General features: G+C 38.5%; 1 protein-coding gene across 4 annotated transcripts in view; it reads left to right on the top strand.

The window, feature by feature from the left end:
• The first annotated feature begins 2,691 nt into the window (after positions 1-2,691).
• Positions 2,692-22,714, top strand: part of UBE2V2 (ubiquitin conjugating enzyme E2 V2) — a 29,249-nt gene continuing 9,226 nt past the window's right edge. For 2 of the 4 annotated variants that reach the window (XM_072852519.1, XM_072852516.1), the window contains exons 1-2: positions 2,692-2,849; positions 20,776-20,921. In XM_072852519.1, the coding sequence (XP_072708620.1) occupies positions 2,834-2,849; positions 20,776-20,921 (162 nt within the window). In that variant the 5' untranslated portion in view covers positions 2,692-2,833. Of the gene's footprint in view, positions 2,850-4,965; positions 5,062-18,400; positions 18,422-20,775; positions 20,922-22,714 lie in introns of those variants that run through there. The other 2 variants (XM_072852517.1, XM_072852518.1) reach the window with 2 other exon arrangements.

Here is a 22,714-nt window from a genome sequence, read left to right as displayed (position 1 = left end):
AGCTTCCTATAATGGGGCTCTTCTGTCTGTTAGGGCTTGTAAACACACCATGATATAAATAGAAGTAAGAGCTTTCTCTCATCCCATGTGGTGCTTTGTCTCTGCTGTTTAGGTAGACTATCTTGTGAAGAATTTACTGGATTGAGAGAGGCAAGGGTCCTAGCCCCCAGAAGCACTACTTGTGGGAGGAAATTACCTGATGATGGGTAATTAGTTTCCAGAGCCCCATGTCAAAGGGAGTGACTACTCTGGGTCTGTCTGTGCTTTCTGAGTCAGAAGTTGCATAGAGATATCCTGTGTAAAGAACCATGAGGGAATTCAGCTTTGATTGACTTTTATTATTATTGCCATTCACACAGACTTACGCCCTCTGTAGTATCATGCTTAAATGAGTTACACAAGTCAGTTATTCCTTCTGTGAAAAATAATTTCTTTGTACTAAACTTGCTGGAAGATGTTGTTACCCTATGTCTGTGTTTGTTGTAGTCTGAGAAAGGGGAATAATTATTCCTTACTTGTCTTTTATCAATACTTTGTTCCAAATATTACTTAGGGTGAGATGGAGCTTGGGAACCATCATTCTGGCAACTCTGGAGACAGCGTTTTACAGCAAGAGGGCCGTCTGTAGAATCTGCGCTCAAAAATCTCAACTCTGTGAAATGCTTCTTTTAAATAAATTTATTCCACAATGTGATTATAGTACATTGATTTTCTGAGCTGAGCACACTGCAATTCTAAGTTTTCTCATAAGGGATGCTGTGTAATGTTTGACAATAAAGTTTATAAAAGGTTTTCATTGTAATGATTACTATTACCTTATTTTGACCAAATTGTAGAGCAGAAGTTGTATTTCAAAGAACTATTTTCTTTTTGAAGAGTGAGAGTTGATTTCATTACCATGTGTAAAGTCTTGATAGCTTGGAAGAAAAGGAACTCACACCTTTGAATTTGTTCAGCTTCTAGTTGTCAGGTATTTTTTTGCAAAAAAAATACATCTTATCCCAGTAAATTTCCCACAACATCAGAAGAATGAAACAAAATAGCTGTTAGTCATTCAGCACAAGGTTCCTCACCTAGGCCAGTGACCTTATGCTTTTTTTTCCCTTTTGGCCCATTTTATTTTTATTTCCTGTGGTTGCAATTAATATTGTAATAATTTGTTGCTGCTAACCATGAGATGGGACCTACATCTAGTGGGCGGGTGTAGACACAGATGGAGTCCGCTGTGTGCTTTCAGAGACTCACAGAATACAAGTTGGCTTTGGGTTGGTAAGCCTACAGCTGTATTTGTATTGTGTCTCAGGAGATAGGCAGGTGTGCTATTCATCGTTAGCATAGGATCACCCAAAAAAGACAGATGAATCCTTCTGAAAAAGTAAGCGCACAGGCATTGGGTGGCCGTAGTGCTCCTTGCTGGCTCTTGGTCACAAAGAATAGGAAAAAGGGGGCAACTCAGGGCATTTCCTTCTGTTTGAGTCTGCAATATTTTCTCCAGTGATGTGATGTTAGTTAGAGGAGAAGAATCTTTAGATACTGTGACTTTTTTTTTTCAGTATCTTTACTGTTTCCACTAAAAGAAATACAGAGGAGAATCCCTATGATCAACTTGTTGCGACAACAGAAAGCTCCACAGATTATTGAAATGCAGGTTAAGAAATGGTTTTACTGTACTTGAAAAGCTTGCTTCTAATTCTGTTGGTGTTAATATTGAAACTCCTGTTTATTCCTGTTACAGAAATCTGGTCAAAACTAGTAACTTCAAAAAAGGAAATAGAAATCAATGGAAGAACTAAAAGCTATGGTAGATTTATCATTTTTGTGTATGCGCAGATGGCAACTGCAGTGCTTGCTCTGTAATGAGCTAACCCAGGAGAAATGAAGGGAGGCAGGCTGTTGCACCTGCAAGGATGGTAGCAACTCCTCGTCAGTGAAGGCGTGTCAGCTTAGCTGGAGGAAAAATGTGCATCCTTGCTTTTTGATCTCTACCAGAAGGATCTGTACATGACCGTCATACTCTCTCTTTACAAACTGTAAAGCAAAGACTTAAGCATATTTCTAAAATAGGATAGGATGTTAAGAAGGGCATAGGGGTGTTGTCACTTGTTAGCGAGGTACGCGCGGGACAGTCATGTTTGTGAGAAATGGCTGCTCGCAGCGGCTCAGCGAGGTTCCATGAGATCCTTCCACGCGATCCTGTGCTCGGGCTGCGCCGGGACCCCGAGCCCGCGCCGGGACCCCGAGCCGTCGCCGGAACGATCTCACGGAACCTGCAGCGGCGGCCCCTGCCCGCGCCTGTAACCCCGGCGCAGCTTTCAAAGCGTGTCCTGGCTGAGGTGCGTTCGCCCTCCGCGCGTCTTCTGGTAGCTTTGGGGCCAGCGTTGCCCTCGCATCCGTGTGAAGGCTGACAGGGCGCCCCTCACGGGCCTCGCTCCGCCGGCTTTCTGCAAGGGAAGCTGCCTTCTCGTATCCGCCGACAAGACCCAGACGCGCTGCCGGCCTGCGGTTGCGGTTCCCGGGCAGGAGGCGCAAGGTGCTACCGGCAGCGGACGCCTTCGGCAGAGCTCAGCCTTGGCTCCCGGGGGCGGCGGGGCCGGCCCGGGCAGACCCAGGCTCGGCGGTGCCCGCGAACGGGGCCCGCTCGGGCTCGGACCCCGCCCCCTCCCCTCTGCCCCGCCCCCGCCGCTCGCTCGCGCGCGCCCCCGCCCCGTGCCTTTCCCGCGCGCGCTTCCGCGCTCCGGCGCTGCCGTTGCCCTGTGGGAAGTGACGCGCTGCGTCAAGCGGAAGTGACGCGCATCGCGTGCAAGCCCGGACCGGTGGGGGGGGTTTGGACAAGATGGCTGGATCCACAGGTCTGTGAGGGGGCTCGGTGGGCCTGGGGCTGGTGCGGGAGAGCGGGCGTTGGGCTCGTGCTCGGGAGGCGCCCCCGCACGGGCCGGAGGGGTCTCCTTCCTCGGGGAGCGGGGGGGTGGGGGCGAGCCGCCTCTGACGGGAGCGACCGGAGTGGGGAGGAGGTGTCTTCTGACAGGGGAGAGGGAGGCCACAGGGGCGCCGGGCCAGGTTATGCTCCAGGCTCGATGCCTCCCCTCTGTAGGGCAGCGACAATCCTGTGAGAGCCTGGCCTAGGGCGTGAGTGGTGGGAGAAAGGGCTCCGGTTTCTGTAATGAACGTAGTGGGATGCTGGAGAAGACTTTGTCTGCTGAGAGGCAGGAATGAATAGATGTGTGTGCGTATAGGGAAGGGAGGAGATGTCGCTAGCCTGGTAAAAATGCTGGAGGAAAAAGATTTGTACTAAAGGTTTGTACCAGTGTATCATCTGGTGAGTACAGAAGTCGTGGTATAGTAGTATCTAAAGTAAAGCATTGGCTCTTTCCCCTCTTGATGCAGGAGAAAAGGGGTCAGGCCTGTGTTGTGGTTTGGGGCAAAGGTACTTAAGTTTGGTTGTGACTACAGCATGGTAGGGAAAAGGAGTGAAGCATCTTGCTGTCTTTCACTAGACAGCCATTGGAGCCAAAGGGTCTCTCTTATAGACAAATGGAAGGGCAGAGAGCTGCAAGTCATCCCAGGAATCCCATATCAGTAACCAGTATAGCATGTGTTGAGCATTTGCATGGCAGAATATTGTGGAAGCTGGTGGCAAAGAAAGGGACAAGAATATTGCTTCAAGTACTAAATGCAGAAGTTTAAGAAGCACAATCATACTGTCTCAGTTTCATTTCATGAGACGCTTGAAATATAAAAAGACCTTTCCCCAGTACAAAAAGCTGAAGTCTTCAGGGCCTCATTTCCCCTTCTCTCACCCCTGAGACTTTATAAGTGGGATTGACAGAGCTTAGGACAGAGGGATTAATTGACCTCAGTGGTCAGTCCAGGCTGAACGTTGGCCACTAATTTATTTCTGTTACCAATCCACTGGATCATGGAGGGATTGAGATTATAACAAAACAGAAGAAACTTCTGTGTGTTGAAACTGGTCTTGGTACCTTACTGTTGATTCTGTGAGGAGAGCTCGGGCAGATTTTTTGGGGGAGGAGAGTCCTCTCCACTTGGTAGTGTGACTTTGGGGATGTGGGATTTAAGGAGTGGAATTCGGAGAGGTTACAACAAATTGGGGCATAGAGCAGCTCTTGCAACTCTGTGAAAGAGCAGTCCAAAAAGATACATTATTGCCTATGATAAACTGAGCTAGTTTAAAAAAAGCGGAGTTGTAGAAAACTATTTATACATGTATCTGCTCCAGTCAATGTAAAGTGCTAGTAGTGCATTGTTGAAGATGTGAAATCGTTTTAGTAAAATGAAGCGAGCAGACTGAATCATTAACAGAACTGCTGTAAAAATTAGTCAGGACTTCTAAAGCAAAATACTTATTCCTGTGGAGAAAATACTGTTGGCTTTTTATTGGTATATGCATGGATTTGGGGGGGGCAGGGAGAGTGAATGTTTATTTTGTTCTTTCTGCGTAGTAAGCAGAAATTTAGATTTTTTAAGACTTCACCCAAAAGAACTGCTCTTGCCAGGAAGCTGTGTTATACTTATTTGTGGAGGAGTGAAGGGGATGATGTGCTATAGACATAAGATTTAACTGTGCCTAGCTCTGTGAATTTAATCTGCTCTTGCTATAAACTTCAACGTAATGCTTATTTATTTCAGAAAAAATGAATGTTTTGGTTGCATGAAGTCCAGGAATTAAATTCTAGCCCCGAGGAAGTTAACAGCAAAACTTTTACTCAGGTCAACTGTCTTAGTTTTATCCCAGAAATTCCTTTCCTGGGCTCATTAGTTCTTTGAAGAATCACCTAAAAAATTACATGCCTTTAACAACAGATAATTTAGTTTGAAAATAGCTGTTCTTTAACGTGTGCTAAAGAAACTGTGTTTGTCAGCTGTTGAATTGTATCTTATATTGCTGTTGAATAAGTATCTTACCTGCTTTCTAAAATCACCTATATTGACTAATTTTACATGTAGATATTGGATGTCCTAGAAATGGACATTCATAAGCTGCAGTTTGATTAATCTGGCGATACTGCAACTCCTGCTTGAAGCTGGACCCAGGTTGTTTGTGTGAGTATTGCTGGAGGTCTGGGGAAAAACAAGTCAATTTTTTAAAGAAGAGACAGCTGCTGTTGATATAATCAGCCAATTTCATATTGGTTAGCTGGAGATTCATTCTGTTAATCTCTTCAGAAATACAGAGCAGAAGATGTAATTAAACATAGTTTGAGGTTAAAAGAAATAATTTACCAAAGCATACCATTTAAAATCTCTTATGTAACTTGAGAAAAAGAAACCAATCAATAACATCATTAAAAGGAGTTAATTCAGGAGTTAATTTCTGCATTTCCATAATCTGGGTTTTACTTAAGATTGCCTTACGTGTATAGGGTATAGATATATCTATCTAAAACGTGAATGTTTCCTAAAAGCAGTGATCATGTCTCTAAGTGGTTAGAAACTTATATGTGAAAAGGTAAGAATTAAGGCAGCAGTGTCTAATGCTGTATTCTAACTATGGGCTGTTAAAGGCTTTTGTCTCCTTCCTCTTCAACCGAGGGCTTCAGTAGCTTGGGGGAGGGTGCATAGGGCTGTTAATGAAAATTCCCCTTGGTTTGCTGAAACTGCACTGTTTCACAAAACAGTTTCAAAAAATCAACTGATCTACAGTCAGCAATTATATGTGAGATTCCAGATTTACTTCTAGTATGTAGTCAAAACAACCTTTTTTGAAAGTGTGCTTAATTTCTTTGAAGGAGCACAGCAAGATCCCAAACAAGTATTTTTTTCTGTAAAATCCATACTTCTCATTTCCAGATATTCTAATCTTCAAGGATGAATTGGCTTCTTTGTGTGACTTATGTTGCCCATGCAAAAATATCTTTCCTTTGAATTTATATATGATTAATTCTTTGAATAGAAATGGCACAATGCTCAATGTCAGTGCCTTGTTTTCTTACCTTTGGTTTTTACTTCTATTAGCAAACATCTAGTGGTGGTGAAAGCAGTTCTAAGTGTGCATGACTGCAGCTGTAAGGAAGCTGATATTAAAAATGAAGGGCTGGAACTGGTCATGAGTGCATTCAGTCTAACTCCATGAGCTGTGAAGCAAGGACTGACTGTATCTTTCCTGGTGACTGGGGTTTTTGTTGTTGTTTTTGTTTTGGTTTTAAAGCTTTTTTTTTTTCTCCTAAAATCCTCCATTGAAAAAGATTCCATAATGTGAGATAGGGTTTTGTAATACCTTCCCTTAAATCCTTGCAACTCTTCTCCATTCCAAATCAAGCTGATGTCTGTCTGTTCTGTGCTTAGTGGAATAGAGATTGATGGATCACCATACCTTGTGTAGAGACTCCTAGATATTAAGAGCCATTCAGAGGAGTAATAAAGGAATTTATTCCTAAGTGGGATGTAGAAGTAATGTTTTAAAGACTATATTTTCCATATAGGAGATGGTATAATTTAAGCTTTGTATCTAGAAAACTTGTGTGTAAACTTGGCACGGGTAGGCTTCTCTTTTCCTCTGACCTATTGGATGTCCATTTCCTCCCTCTTTTTTTCCTTGTGGAGGAAATAGTTGTCTATTTTTTATCTAGTGTGTTTTACCTTCAAGGATGTATTACCCCCTCCCCTCCCCTTTTCTCTATTATGCCTCCATCACATTGTTCACTTGTCCAGAACCTGTCCAAGAAGTCAGTTTAAAAGCTGTTTAGAATTTTACAGTCCTCGAAGTTTGTTCTGTGTATTTAGAATGTTAGCTCTGTAAGCACAGACTTCTTGAAGCTGCAAGTAATCAGACAAAACAAAAGAACTAAAATACTGTATTCTGTGATGCAGCAAGCACTCTGTGTTGGGGCATTTTTCCATCCCATCCTATGCACAAGGAATTGCAACTGTGATTGTTCTGCCTGCTTAAAAACATCTTGGCAAGCCACAAATAATTTAGATGTGCTTCAGCTGGGTTGAGAACAATCTAGCTTACAAATGACTTTTAAACTATATATAGACCATCAGTTCTTTCCAATTTTGTGGCATATATAGGCAAGATACTCTGTTTCTTCTCGGAGCTTTGCCTGTACCATTTTCCTGTCTTTGTTGCTGGTATGTTACAACTCTGTCTTTAAATACAAGCCCCAACCTATGTCTTTCTGCCACAATAGCTCTGTAAGAGTATGCTCCCAGGCTAAACACCTTACTTCTGAGATAAAAAAAGTGGCCTACTTTGTAGCCTTCTATTTGTTTAAGAGTCTATTTGAAATTCAAGGATGTTATCAGACATAGTATTAAAGCCCGTTATCTAAACTTTTCTGTACAATCCTGAAAAATTTTAGCCTGGATGAAGATACAACATACACAGTGTCAGGAAGATACGCCTTTCAGCAGTTGGAGGCAGATGGTCCATACTATAAAGCTAAGCACGGATGAGAAGGCTTCTCATGTGTGAGAATTAGATTTCCAAGTCTTATGAGTAGTTGGTGGAGTTGAATTACATACAGATTTGTTAGTGTTTGTGTTTTGCCTTATGGAAGATTTTTGCAAAGGCAGTGCTAAGTACATGCTGTGAAACTCTTCAGCCTCATTTTGTTGACAGACCCTTCAGTCTCTCTCTCCCTACTATTACATGTTTTTTCCTAGTCTATAGCTTGTACTTCATCCTGACCAAACTTTATGTAAAGTACTAGATCAGCTTCAGCTGCTCATGTCACTTAGGTTTTGTTGCCTTGCTGTCTCAACTAGCCTGTGGGAACCTCAGCGCGGATTGTGGGAAGACAAGAAGGTGCTATTGGGAAAGCGTTCAAAATAGTCTTTATTTAAGCTGTACTCAGAAGGGTTTTGCTGTATGCTGTCCTGCCCACAAGAGTGTTTTTTGTTGTATTTGTCATTTGGAAGACACTAATGAGATACAATTCAAACAGTATTTTGAATAAAATCTGTACATCAGTGCAAAAACTTATGATTGTGAAGCTGTCAGACTGGTTCTGAATAACACGAGCTTCTGTTTTACGGCCTTTTCAAAAATGTGTGGTGCTTTAAGTACGTGACTCTAAATCATTTCTAGTTAGCATTTTGAAACAAATGGAACCTTCAACACTTAGAACTTCAGAGCTCTAAATTAATCCTTTATTTCAGAAGGATCAGACGCTTCAACTAGATTAAAAAAAATTGTCAGAAAAATTATTTCTAACATCTAGATGGACTCAGTATCGCCTTTTTAAAAAATTGTTGTATTAGACATATTTAAACTGTACAAAGAAAATCACTTCCTTTCATTGCGTTTGTGACTATTCATAACTGGATAGTTAAGTACATTTGAAATTCGCTTAAGTAAATCAAAAACATTTTTCCCAATACAGGTAAAAATAGTGTCCTTTACTCAAGATACCAATACAGTCTTAGTAAAGTGTCCCATTTTATTCATATAACTTAAAACTTTTTTAAGGAAGAAATTGTAAGCCTGCTTTCTTCTCACTGAAGTGGAATATATGATCATGTAAATATTAAGTAATTTGAACTTTTGAGACACGGCATCTATAAAATCGCAGGCTGAAATATGACTGTCACAAAAACAATGTAGGAAAACAATTTAATGGCAGTTCTTGTTACTAAATAGGTGGTGATTGGTACATTTGCTGATTATATCCCTAAGTGTATGCTTATGTGTATAACTGAAAGAATAGCAATGGACGACATTATTTGTTGTACATCGATAAAGGATCTTTATGTTTTGGACTGTGGGTGGGTGCTGAGTCATGTTGGAAAGGACCTTCATGCAAGTCTTAGAACAACTGTTTGCTAATCAATGACTTGTAACCCGTTTTAGACAGCTTTACAGCTTTGCTAAACTAAATCCTCGATGCTACTCTTGTTATCTGGGTCACACATTGTATTCTCACTATTAAAGCAGACCCTGTGAAAGCCATTTCGTGACAAGAGGAGTTGGCCTTTGCTGGGTTCCTCTAGTCTCCCACTTTTCCTGTCCCTTTATCTGAAAGATTTTTTTTTTTTAATGTCATCATACTTTAAAAGATAGCTTTAAAAGTATGTATTCAAAATCCTTTTTCCTCTCTGCCAACACAATCTCAGGTTAAAAATGAAACTTTCAGAGATTGAGCCTATTTGCCATTATACCTTTCCTTTAGCCTCTCATGCCTTTATATAGCTTTGTTTTTAATAGTGAGCTTAATTTGTACTAAACAAGGGGGGTTTTTTTAGCTTCTGAGGAGAGAAATTGGGAAGATTTATTTGTCTGATAAAATCTTGGTTCTTTAGAAAATTAAATCACAATTAATATTGCTGGTGGTTTTCGAAGTGACTTTTCTAAACTCTCTTTACTGGCTTCCTGCCTTACATTGTTTTGTACAAGATTGAAATAGTAATAAAATTCTGAATCTGATAAGCATCACGATGTGTCATTTTTTATAATCTATCACTTCATATACTAAAACATATGGGAAGATAGTCGAACCTTTTAATATCTTATCTGTGTTTCATTCAGTGGTTGCCTATAAAGAGTTAACTTTTAAACCGTAGTCAGCCTATGCCTTTCCACCCTTCACCAGAACAACTTGGATGTCAATTGATGAGCTATTTAGTGACTTAACTGTTTAATTCCTGTATGATTTTTTTTTTACTGTTAGGCACAACTGGACATGCAGTGTCTGACGTAACTAAACTCTGAGTTAACAATGGTTTTGTTTATAACAAAAAGCTTGCACTTAGATATAATGTAAACTGATAAATTTATGCCATTAATATTGATGCAAATTTGTAAAATTAGTTTTAAGCATATACACCAATTTTCTGTTAGGACTGCAACCTAGTTTAGTGGGTTTTATACTGTAGTTTTCTATTGGTGTGATAACTATTTTTTGAGGTTTTTTTGGATGAGCTGTTTTAATTATTTAAAACTTGTATGAGAGCTTTTCAAGGTTTTTGAGTTTTTTTTACGAAGAGCTTGCTTGTGCCTTTGTTGTTTTGTAGTCTAACAATGTTTGTATCTGTAGTGGAGCAAGCTTCTTCATTAGTGCAATTTATATGAGCACCATTAGTAATTCTATGCCAGCAACTGTACTCAAGATGATTGTATTTGCATGAAAATGCAAAGGTAGACTGAAACAAACTGTAACTGTTGTTGCATCCTTGCTAACAAAGTTGAGTCCAATTGGAGTTTCTCCCAGATCTGGACTATATTCTCTGTGTGCATGTATCCAGTCTTACCTACTCTGTATGCTTCTGCTCACTGACATACATATGATGGCTCTTATGCTTCTTTACTGTTGTACCTTGTACAACTTTAGGACGTTTAGGGTATTGTTGCTACAAAAAAAATCAGGAGAGTGAAGAGGGCATTTGGAAGTTGGCTGCAGGGCATGGGGAATGGAGGTTTTCAGTGAGCCATGAACGTTGGTAAGGAGAGATGGTGCAGAATGGAAAGAACTTGCTGGGATTTGTGAGAAATGGCTTCTCCATGGATGCTGGTCAGAGGGTGGAGCAGCTTTGATGAATCAGATCGTTAATGGCAGCCACATCACCCTGTCTGCTGCTCTTCTGAGAAAGGTGAGTAAGGGGAGAGGGGTGACAGTGGGGAGTGGGGAAAGAGGGGAGAGAGGAGTGGCCGTGAGCATGGTTAGAAGTGAATAAAAACTAAACAGATATATTTTCCTGGAGGATGTTGACCATTACAGGAAGAGTCCTGTCCACAAGGCTGCCTTCAGTAAATAATCTGATGAATTATGCAACAGAATTGGTGGAACTCAGAATTACTGGGAGCAGTTAGCTCACTTCCTTCTGGTTACCTAAGAGGCAGGATAAGAGAAAAGAAGGGAGAACTTCTTAGGTGAAGATGCCTTGATAATGGAGCTATTTGTTCTGCTAGTAATTTCTCACACTTAAAAACATAATTAATAAAGCCTAAAATTGTACAGACTTTTTTCTGTGAAGTTATATGTTTGGAATGCTCACTCTGCTGGAAAAGTCAAGTTCGAGGTCTCGTCATTCTTACTGTGAAACCAACAGCAACTGAAACACATTGAATAAACTGATGTTGCTTTTGCAGTTTTGATATGCTGAGATCTCTTACTCCAGCATCAAGATTTGTGGTTTAAGCCATTTTAACATGTGTTTGTAAATCGGATATGTGTTTATGACGTCCCAACTACTAATACCTAGATCTATAGAAATTAATTTCTTCCCTTCCCACCCCCCAAACTGAATAAACTTTAATATTGTTCATATATTGAAAGATTTATTATGAATTTCTGGTGTCTAAATACACTTTTTAAAAAAAAATTAAATGTAAGCTGGGGTGTTGTAAGGCAAACTGGTATTACCACCTCTCCTTCCTTGTGAGGCTGTCCATCGCTATATACTACGTTCTCTATTTTGTGAATGCGGCTGGTAAAATGTATATGAAAGGTAAATGAGAGAATTGGGTACCACCAAATGCTTCTGAGGTGGGCTCAGCCTTGAAAGTGGGAGCTGACAGGCAGTGGACCGTACTTGTGCTTATGGCCTTTCCTTTCCGAGTTAGTAGTCTGCCTGCCCCTAAATGTGCAAGTATAAAGTAAGTTCTGTTTTCCTTTGAAGACCTGTTGTACTGTATTTGGCAGCTGAACCCAAAGTATGAGATAGAGCAGCTTAAGTTGTATTAAATGCAAATTTTAACACAGTGCAACTAGAACTACTACTGAAAAACCAGGTCAACATGCAAATATTCTGTTTAGAATTTATAATTTTCAATTATTATTGCTAGTAGGTAACTGACAGTGTCTTAATGTTATGAATATGCATAATGGAATTGAAAGTAAGGGGAAAAAAGTCTGCTTCTGTAAATCTGTGTTCTGTCTTCAGTGCAATTACTGTTTTTTTTTAAACAGTAGTGTTTGTGCCCTACCCTATAGATAGAAATACCGCTATGCCCCTCCAGACCTTTTCCCCTCAGCCAAAATGTGTATGCTGGGTTGCAGTAAATGATCAAGGCTTCTCCTGTATTAATACAGTTTCTCATTAGCTGCCTTCTTAACATAATCTATAGACAGAATGTTTATGTCTGTGGCTAGACTCAAATATAAAGGAAATTCCTATGGAAGTTGTTTTCATGCAGCCTGAAAGCATTCCTGGCAATTCTGAACTGTGTCTGTTAAGATACCAAGAAATGTAAGATTTCACTTAAGTGAAAAAAATAGAAATTATCACCAATGTAATTCTAAAAAGGAATATTACTTTAGTTAGCTTTAACCAAAAGGTAGGTTTTAAGATGAAGGTTCATAACTTTTACACTGCTGTGACTGTTTCTTGCTTGTGCTTGGAAATGTTCCTTGGCAAGTGATGTATCTTCATAAGAAAAAAAAACCCCAAAACCTGATGAAACGCATACTTAACTTCAACGTAGTTCCTAGAATTGCACCTCTTCCTTGAAGTCTTCCAAGCTGGGTGCTTTCAAATTTTTTTAAAATTTTTAAATATTGTAAAAGGCAAAAGAATTTAACCAGTTACAGAGCTCCTACATGGTCAAATATATCATGTTTTAAATTATATATATATATATATATTTATATTAGTCCTGCAAAGAAGTGGAATAGCCCATTCAGTTCTTACCAGCTCTGTTGAGTACAGGCGATTTCTTTAATTCTTGCGAGATAGCAATTTTCTAATGTTTAGAATTGTAGCAAAATTGGCTCTAAATTATGATAAATATTGAACACATTGAATAAATGCCCATTTGCTCTATGCGTTCGTTGATGTACATTTCTTTACTTGAGCTGTGACAACTTACCTGGTATTCATATCTTTTCTTATTAATTCCTAAAGTTAGTAATTTTGTTTGTTTGTTTCTTTTGGGACGAATAATTTCATTTTACATGGAAATGGATTTTTTCCTGATTATGTCAGACTTATTTTTCTTCTTGAACTTCTATTCCTAGAAATTTTCCACAGGTAAGCTTAGTTAGGTTAGTCTTTGTGCGTCTGCAGATCTAAACTGCTGTTGCTTACAGCTTTGCCAGTTGCAGGCAGTAATGACACGACACTGTTCAATTGATGTGGCACAATGCATACTTTAGACACTAGCAAAATGGAGAAGAAAGCATTCAAGATCGCTGTTGTTTTTGAGGGGTTCCCCATGATTAATTTTGGAAGCACGGAGTGCTCTGGGGTCTCTCTTATCTGTTGTCTTTTTATGTCATCTATCTGTACTGAGTGGCTTTAATAAAGTCATTCTGTATTCTGTTATCATTGATAGAAATACATCTATTTGGTTTTATGTGACAAAATCAGTGATGACTGGAATGTTCCTGTGGAAAATACTATACTTGCATTATATGGATGTTTCACCCATACGTGCTTGAATTGCTTAGTACCTTATTCACCATCCTGATCAATGTGTACAGGCCACATATTGCTGCTAAATACCTTCATTCCACTATTTAAGTTAACATAGTACTTTCCCAATTTAAACTCAAAACTGTTAACGCAGAATATTCTGTGGCCCAAATTTCATTGCTTTGGGACATACTTGCTGAAGGAAAATAGAGAAAAATAGTGTATAGTAAATGTAGCTTTATGAATACTACTGATATACAGAATTATGAATTTGAATTTTACTGAAGTATATCAAAACTTGGTTGGAAAGCAGTTCAGAAAAGTGGGATGTACCCGTAATTCTAAGAAAGCAGAAGTTTAAATTAACAGAAATAGATGTATCAAAGCCATTTAATGAAAGTACAGTTTCCTCAGTGCAGGCTCACTGTACTTTTGCTAGCGCATGGTTGGGTTGATTCACAGATTGAGTTCCGCAGCAGCAACTGCATGCTTTTGTACTTACTGGAAAAAAAAGTATTGCTTTTCACTGAAAATGTTTATGTGCCTTGAACAAGAATCATGTTGTTTTCTTGGGCATTGGAAACAGTGCTTTTACTATGTGTGTAGTAACATTCTTGATTTAAAACAAAAAAAAAATACTCACTATTGAACTGCTGCATTCCACTACCAACAGTAGTGATGGAGTTCTTTTGTAGACAAAACTCCCATGTCCAACTTCGTTAATAGGCAAGTTACTAGAAATACTTTCCATTTTTGGAGCCAAGTTACTGTGATCAACCTCAGATAATTACAATGTAATACAGTAAACCTAGTAATACTTCTTGATAGTAGGTTCCTGATAGTAAGTCAGCCATGTTTTTTGTGTGTATTCACAGAATATTTTACTAGGCAAAAGAGTATGTGATGTGAGCAGGGTAACTGGCAAACAAAAATATAGATCATGTTTTTTTAAAAATATTTTTTTTCGGAGCACAGTGTCTTCCAAAAATTTAATTCCACAGGAATATTTTTTGCAGCCAGAGTAGAATATGTTAGCATTTCACATGCCCTAGCCCTCTTTCCTCTCTTTTTTGTGTATTGCCTATTTCAGGGCCTATTTAAGGCTTTGGTTGTTTTATGTTCTTTTTGTGGGTATCTGGTATGGTGGTGGTGTTAGTACAATATTTCAGTTTCTTGCTTTATTTTGTCCAGAGCAAGATGACTTCTGAATTGTTCAGGCTGAAAGGAACCTGTTGTTTTCTATGTGTTTCTCTCTGGAATTTTTTATTTCTTCCCCTCCCTGCCCCAGGAGAAATTGTATTATGGCTTAGAATTTGCAAAGCTGATGTCCCTCCCCCCTTCCTTGTCATTGAAAAATACTTATTTTTCTGCCAGCCTGAAGCTGTTAAATGGGGTTTGAGAGTTTTTCTTTTTGTTACCAAGCTATACATATTTTTTCAGTTTCCGTTAGCTGGGAGTCAATGGGCAAAAGATAACTCATACATTCAAAATTGTTTATACTACAGACTTTTCCTGACGTAGCTATCTCAATCAGGAAGAATAGCATCCCTGACAGTATCCTAGCTGTGTTAATATATAATTTACTGATATAACTTGTTCTTGGGTCCATATTAAGATTTGTTTTTGTAGCTGTGTTGGGAAGTATGTTGGCAGTATAGGGCGTGCTGGTATAACTATGCTAAAAGTCTCCTGGTATGGATGTAACTTCCAGGAGTGACTGAAGCCAAGAGCTAGGGAAGATTTTAGGAGAAACTGAATGTTGATATGGATATTGTAATAGACAATTATTATAAAAAATAGTTTTGGATATAACAGAAAACCTCACACTTTAGGCTCTGAGCCAATCTATGAAAAATTAGGGTTATGGCTCCCTTTTGTAAGTGGCAGGGAGAAGAGTAGAGTGTAGGTTTTCCCACTCTTGCCTGTTACACGGCAAAGAACCATTTGATGTGCAGGGAGCTTGGACTCCCAACTGTATTTGAAGGAGTGTGTCCATGTGAATTGTTTAAAAATGTGATTTAGTGTAGCCACTGTGCTCTGTCAAATTTGACATGAGTGCAATTGTGTGTTCTGTCTTGATGCTGATTAAATCTCTGTACCAGTGGGTGATCTGGCATTACCAACTGTGGAACTATGTCTTGACATACTAGCAGTAGCAGGTCCATCCAGCCAATTCCCCTTTATTGCTCCAGTGAAAGTTGTTAGTCCTTCTAAAGGATACTGAAGGTTCCTTTTTTCTTTTTCCTGATGTTTTTTCAGGTTATGCAGATCCTGAATAAAAGCATAGCTGTGACTTCTTTTCTAACTTGTCCTGTGGGATAGTGTACTTCTTGCTTCTATTAATCTGGTGGTTTAGAACGGGATGTCTGAAGTAGCTCCACATCTATGAAAGTAGACCCTCCTGCTTAATTGCAGTCTTTATTTACTGATTCTGCTTTTATTTTTTTCTCATTGTTCCAAGGTATTAAATTCATTGTTAATTTCACAGATTTCTAATAGGTACCATTTTCTGTAGTCCAGTTTCATGATTAAACTTCTAAATTAAAAACTTGGGATATGTAAGCATGAGTAGGTGTTGGGATTTTTGTTTGTTTGGTTGGTTTTTGTTTGTTTTGTTTTTAAGTGAAATACATTTACTTCAACTCTTTGTGAAAACTTGGTAAATACTGTTTGACAGTTCCTGTGTACAGTTTTGGGGGGTCAGGAGGTATTCGTCAGTAAAATCCATAGTGAGATAAGCTTATAAACAAAAGATAAGCAGATAAACAAAAAAAGGGGGGGGGTTGCTTTTGTTTTTTAATCTTGATGAACCCAGCTATATTTTCACATGGAGAGCCTTAGTCCATCATTGCAAATAGCTGTGCTGGGTGCAGTGCTGTACCTAGCCATTAATCACAGCCTAGTGAGTGGACCTTACCACTTCTACAGCTCTGCCAGTGATGAAATGGCATGACTGCTTTAATCCCTTTCACTTGGAAGTGAGAGGTTTTAGCTGAGGGATGCCTGTTACAGGGAGTAAAAAGAACCTGTCTGCACTTGTCTGAAGCTGGTTAGTGGTCCCATCAGCAAGTGGAACTGGGGAGAATATTTGGCAGGCCCATGGTGGTGAAAGGCTAGGGGCATTTCTCTTCAATTGCCACTACTTGTTCCAGAAGGTACACCTGAGGTCTGGTAGTCAGCTGAAGAATGGGGGTGGCTTCTGTAATTTCCTGTTGCTGATGAGCTGCAAACTAGAACAGAAGGATGTTGTTTCACTGTCCAAATTCTGTAAATGAAATACTGATTCTTATTCAAATTCCGTCAAGGAATATTTCAAAGTTTTTAGCAAATATTTGATGAATTTTATTGTCTGGATTAGAGACAAAACTGCAAGTTGTGTATGCATTATTAATACACAATTTAGATTGTGCCCTGTGGAATACTTGAAATATTGAGAACAAGAAGATTGTTTTGCTTTATACTAGGAGAAAACTTAATTTCCAAAAGATCCAGACCATCACTACCTGATCTTCTAGATGGAAGTTCTTGCTGTTGTTTTTCTGGAAAGAAGGCGCAATCTTGTACACGTATTCTGTTCTTCAAGCTAGGTGGATTTGTATTATGTAAAGGTTATAGCATGACCAAAGCAAACATGTAGAGTGCAATAGTGTGCGTGAGCGCATGAGTGGACGCTCAGGACAGCATTAGCATTTAATTCCAGTTAATTTGCTGGTAGTTTCTAAGACTGTAATTATAATGGTAAGGGTGTTTTGTGTGTGTTTTTTATCCACTGTTTTAATTTTTAAATTGTTCCATGTCACTTGTCAGAAATCTGTCAACAATGGTTTTCTAATAAAACATTCAGTAGTGACTTCAATTGAAGTTTGAAATATTGAGGGTAAAACATTAATTATATATGTCAGACATAGAAGCAGTTTAGTGGGGTTTTCTTTTTGTTGTTGTTTGTTTGTTTGGGTTTTTTTTTTTGCAAGCTACGAAATAGTGACCTGGTTAATCTTTTGTTGCAAAAAGCTGTAATAGACATTCATAATTAAGATGTGCACAGCTTGTTGCTCTGCCCCTCTGATGTCAGTGGCAAATCAGAGTATCTCTTTGGAAATAAGGTGGGAGAGATTGTTGTCCAAATCTTAAATATAGGATTGCATAAAAAGAAAGATCTTGTGCATTTCCTATGAACTCAAAAATAAAGGAATGGAATATGTTTGCGGAAGTGAACTAAGTACCTTAAATATAGAAGTGCTCTTATGAAAGTGTTTTTTTTCTTAATTTATACAATAATTTCTGGTGACCCCAACCCAAATGTTGTAGGACTGTGTAACTTTCTGAAAGAGAACCTGTTTGAACATATCTTTGGTCCAGTTTTAGTTGAGAACAAACTTTTTTTTTTTTCCTGGGAGTTTTTTAGTGGGTTGGAATCTCAGTAGGGTGGTGTGGGGTTTTGTTTGTTTGTTTTTTAAACACTAGGTGTTTCGACTCTTATTTTTAACTTCAGAGCAGTGTTTTGCTACCTAGTTCTAGCACTGATAGGAATGTTAGTGTGGGGAGCCTGGCACTTGCTGTCAGATGTTTTTTTCTCTCTTCAGAGCAGATCTAAATTATTTTCTGGAGATGTTCTGGAGGTTTCCCAAGTCCTTCACTGCTCCCCTTGGGCAGTTAGGGGAACTAGTGAGCACAGACAACGTAGTGGAAAAAATGTGATGAACGCAGGACAGTTAGTCATAAGGGGTTGTTATTTTCCAGTAACTGTCATCTCCTACAGTTTTGTGTGGTGAGTACAATTTTATGATACAACTGAGCCAGTCCAATGACTTTTTGCCACAAAAAGCTTCCTCATCCCCACACTCATTATTTTGCAAAGGAAGGCACTGAAAGACACAGCAGTCAGCTCTGGCATTTGTTAATCTTTCTTCCTGAGTCAATTCAGTTGATTAACTAGTTGAATTTGATTTTTGCCTAAAGGAAAAACAGCTTTTTGTGAAATTAGCGTGCCACTTTGGCTAACAGAGGAGCCTGGTTAGTACAAGAGGAACAGAGTTTTGGGAGAAAGCATGGAACCTCTTCTGGCAATGAGCAGTTGGGTCATCTGAGCCACACTGAAAGGTGATAGCAGGTGATCAGAAATAAACTTAACACCTGCTTGCTACTGTCTTTTATGTGCTTTTTGAAGAGGTAAACTATAAATCTGAAGTTCTGCAGTCAGAGCAAGAATTCTGAGAAATGGTGGATTTAAGCCACTGGAGGAGTCTACGATAATGATTGGATGCTAAAGTACATGGGGTTTGGGGATGGGGGTTGTTATGGTTTTTTTTCGTTTGAGGCTTCATGTACCAATCAACCTATTCAGTCATGTGATGCAAAACAAGAATTTTAGTAGAAGTTTATCCTGCTGGTTTAATTTTTTTTTTTTTTTAAAGGGTAGTGTTAACCTTTTACTGGCAGACTCCATTCCAGAGCATGTATGAGTCTGGAGCAAAAGTAAAAACCTTGTGCTCTATAATTTGATAGAAGCATGATTATCAGTTCTCATCCCTAGTCTGAATTAGGTATGTAAATGTACAGATCTAATGTTAATAACGAGTCAGGATGGGACCAGAGGAACGGGCACATGAATTTCAATGACGCTTTTTAAAAGAATTTATGCTAAAGTATTGAGAAATGATCTGCTCCTTGATGTACCATGCTAGTACTTTCAGGTAGTTGTATGTGAACTCTTTTCTGTGAAAATAACCTTCCAGAGTAGTTTAACTCCATTAAAACATGTTTTTACATCGAGGTTATCTGAATTTTTGCTGCCGTGGATGCATTTTCATGCTGGTACTTGTCAGACCTCTCTGCGAGCTGGGCTGGTTTGTTAAGATGTCAGGAGACTAGCCAAAATGTATAATTTTCTGCTCAGTTAGCAAGCTGAAGTAGCTGCTTATGGGCTCAGATGAGTGGTAATACCAAAGTAGGAAGGAAGGTGAGGCCATACACAAGTGATTTAATTTCCTTCCACTCTCCTGATACTATACTTTTAATGCTTTTTCCTGGGAATCTGGAGAACTTGGAGACAATCGTTTCTGCAATTTTTAGGAGCCTCTCCCTAGTCTGTGTTATTTAAAAAAAAAAAAAATATTGTTTTAAACACAGTTTAAGAGAAACCATAGTTATGCATGATAAGCTATTTGAATAGTTGCTGAAGGGTATGTTTATCTATACTGGTCCATATGCATGCATATTGACTAAATAATCATATTGTATACTCTTGGTCTTAATATTTGCATAGAGACCGCATGGAATACAGACTAGGGTAATGAAAAACCTGAAATCCCAGTGACTAATCTGATATGAAAAACAGTTTTCTTTGACCCCCATCTCTTTCAAATTTGCATAGTATGTATTCCTTGCTAACAACGTTGTATGCATCGAGTCTTAGAGTTTTAGTTTTACAGAGTATCTGGATTCTTCCAGTAAAAGAAAGGATCTCTAGTAAAAATAATGGAAAACACTATAGCTGGAACTAGCTATAAGAAAAAATATATAGCTATAAGCAGCTATAAGGAAATTGAAGTTTTATTGTATTTTAATATTGCTACTACTTTATTGTGCGTATTTTATTTGACAATAAAAGCATACCATGATTGCATGTACAGGTGTTAATTAGCTTTCTTCCCTACATCAATGCTGAAATACCATTTTAGCTTCTGCGATGTAAAATAATTAAACATCCACTTGTTTAACACATCAATATCTGTCTGTTTTCATGTGTAATAATCAAAATCCAGTAATTATAGTTCAGTAAGTGAATATTACTTGGCTCTCTTTAGAGGCAGTACATCTTCATATTCTGTTGTGAATATGTCATTATCTCTCTTTAACAACTTAATCAGTGTTTTTGTGCTGCTTTTTTTTTTCCTCTGTTAAGTGGGAATAATAATGACTAGATTAAAAAAGACTTGATTTTTAATTTGTTTTCAGATATTGAAGTGTTGAGGTTTTTTAAAAATCAAATGAAATCAAGTGAAAATGTTTCAATCTTTTTCTTACAGTTGACATTTATTAAGATAATTTGTGTTAAATGTTGCATTCTTTAATTATTTTTGGAGTGAATTTGCCATATCAATTTTATGTGGATTCTAGTTGAGTAGAATTTGACAGACAGTGAATTGATTTTGAAATGTACTGGCTCTAAACAGTACTGTGCTTGGGAAAGAGAACCTGAATTAAGTCATCCCAAACTAGAGAGAAGTCTCTTACTTTCTCTTTTATGGTTTGTATTGCTATCACTTGGTATTAACTAGCTTCTAGTGAAGTGGTTAGTTGCTTCAAAACAATTTGAGTGCTAAATAAATTCACGCAGGAAATACTTGTTTAGCTTTGAAAGTATATTCAGCAGTTGCTAGTGCATAACATATAAAAGCAATGAAATTGTTTACCTTTTCCTTAACGTGGGCAGTATTAATGACATTCTTCCCTTTTCTCTAGTTAAAGTACCTCGTAATTTTCGTTTGTTGGAAGAACTTGAAGAAGGGCAGAAAGGAGTAGGTGATGGTACAGTAAGCTGGGGCCTTGAAGATGATGAAGATATGACGCTCACCAGATGGACAGGAATGATTATTGGGCCACCAAGGGTAAGTGTGATGAATTAGAACATTTTTCTTAAGTTTGTAGGCAATACAAAATGCAAAAAAAGGTTACTTGGCTACAGTGTAAGGGAATTAGTTAAAATTGAATGTATGAAGTTGTAGAAACACTGTATATTCGTGTTAGAATTCATCACTTCCTGGCATGTTGGTAAGTGTTTTCAGTCTAGCCTCCCCTAGTACATGTTTCTGCAGCTGTCTGTATAAGCCAGTTGTGATACTGAGTTAGGAATATGCTCAGTCTGTATTTCCATCATTACTGCACATAAGTGTACAGTGATAGTACAGTAAACAGGGTAACTGTCTTGCTACAGTTTATCATATGTGCCTAGTAATTTCAATTCCGTAGCAAACTGACAATTTATTTTCAACTTTCACAGCTTTTATCAAAGTCTTTCAGTATAGTGGTTTATGAAATTCAGTTGAATCATGCCTAAAAACCAAGCAGGTTTTAATTACCTATAATAAGATAAAATATATACACAAAGTTCAAATCCTTCTGACCTTTTAAGTTCTGTAGAATGTCATAGACTGATAAAACCTGCAAGAGAAGTAATCATCTCTAGTGTCTGAGAATCAGCCTCATGAGATATGAGTGGACACATCTTTACTTAACGTGTAACTTTTGTGCACACTTTCTCATGAGTTACAATATGATACAAAAGATCACTGTGTAAATGAGAACTTTAAATTAGTATACTTCAAGTAGCTCTAAGTTAGCCTATGTCTTTCACTGCTAACATGAGGTTACTATCTTGTGTGTCCTTCAGTGCTACAGGGCTTATTGGAAGAACTATCTAAGAGAAGAACTGAGATCAGAAATTGGCCTCGGTGAAGATAATGTCTTCCAGAGTAACAGAGTTCCAGAGTTAGATTCAGTGTAATTCAAGCTCCTTTTGGAAGTCTGAGTTAGTTGTACCTTGCAGCAGACTGTTTTGAATATCTGAATAACTGTGCTGAGCTCCTAAGATTTGGATGCATTTGAGAGAGAACCAATTTAAAATATAAGCGTAATGATGGTATGCTTGGATACTAGCTTCTGTGGAATCACAGTGTTTGAATACATTTTGAAGAAAGTTTGTAGTCTTATGGGTTTTGAAAAGAACTTGCAAATTGGAGGTAACCAAAGTAGTGTCTCCCTGACTCTCCAAACAGCCTCCAGAACTGCCTGTGACTGGTTTCTGGTTCAACCTAAGGTAGACTCCTAAGACATCTTTGAAGGGAGTGATTATTATGTGGGAGCCCATATGTTTTAAAAAATAAAAACAACAACCTGGGATGTACTTTTAATTCTGGTCAATTTAAGTTGCTGTCATTTTATTTCCTTTATGAAAGAGTGCTTGCAAGTAATATTTTAGGCCATTTCAGGGACACGCGGTCTTGCTGGTAGAATGACTTGCAGTACATGGTGACTGTAGAAAGTGAAAGCCATCAGCTCCCAAGCCAGTGGTGGTACTTTGAGAAGAATTGCATATCCAGTTCCAGAGTTTGTAGATGATGAGTGTTTTTGGAATTGGTTGAGTTACATAGACAGTGTGCAGTTAGGCAGAACACAGAGAAAGTTGCTAATACTGTCCACATCATGAATTTCTTCACATATATGGTTTCTCTAGAGCCGTGCAAAAATTGCTTATCAGGTTTTTTTCTTGCTTCATTTGAAGGGTGAACCAACATGGAGGGGGGAGGGGAAGATTTGTTTGGATTAAAGGAAAAATTTTCTGACCCCGAAAAAAATGGGTTTGTTTTTAAGGCTTTTTGGGGAGCTAGCCAGGGATGCTTGG

The sequence above is a fragment of the Ciconia boyciana genome, chromosome 2, assembly GCF_034638445.1.
Source record: "Ciconia boyciana chromosome 2, ASM3463844v1, whole genome shotgun sequence".
Classification (NCBI taxonomy): Eukaryota; Metazoa; Chordata; class Aves; order Ciconiiformes; family Ciconiidae; genus Ciconia; species Ciconia boyciana.
This window is presented reverse-complemented; position numbering and strand designations above follow the sequence as displayed.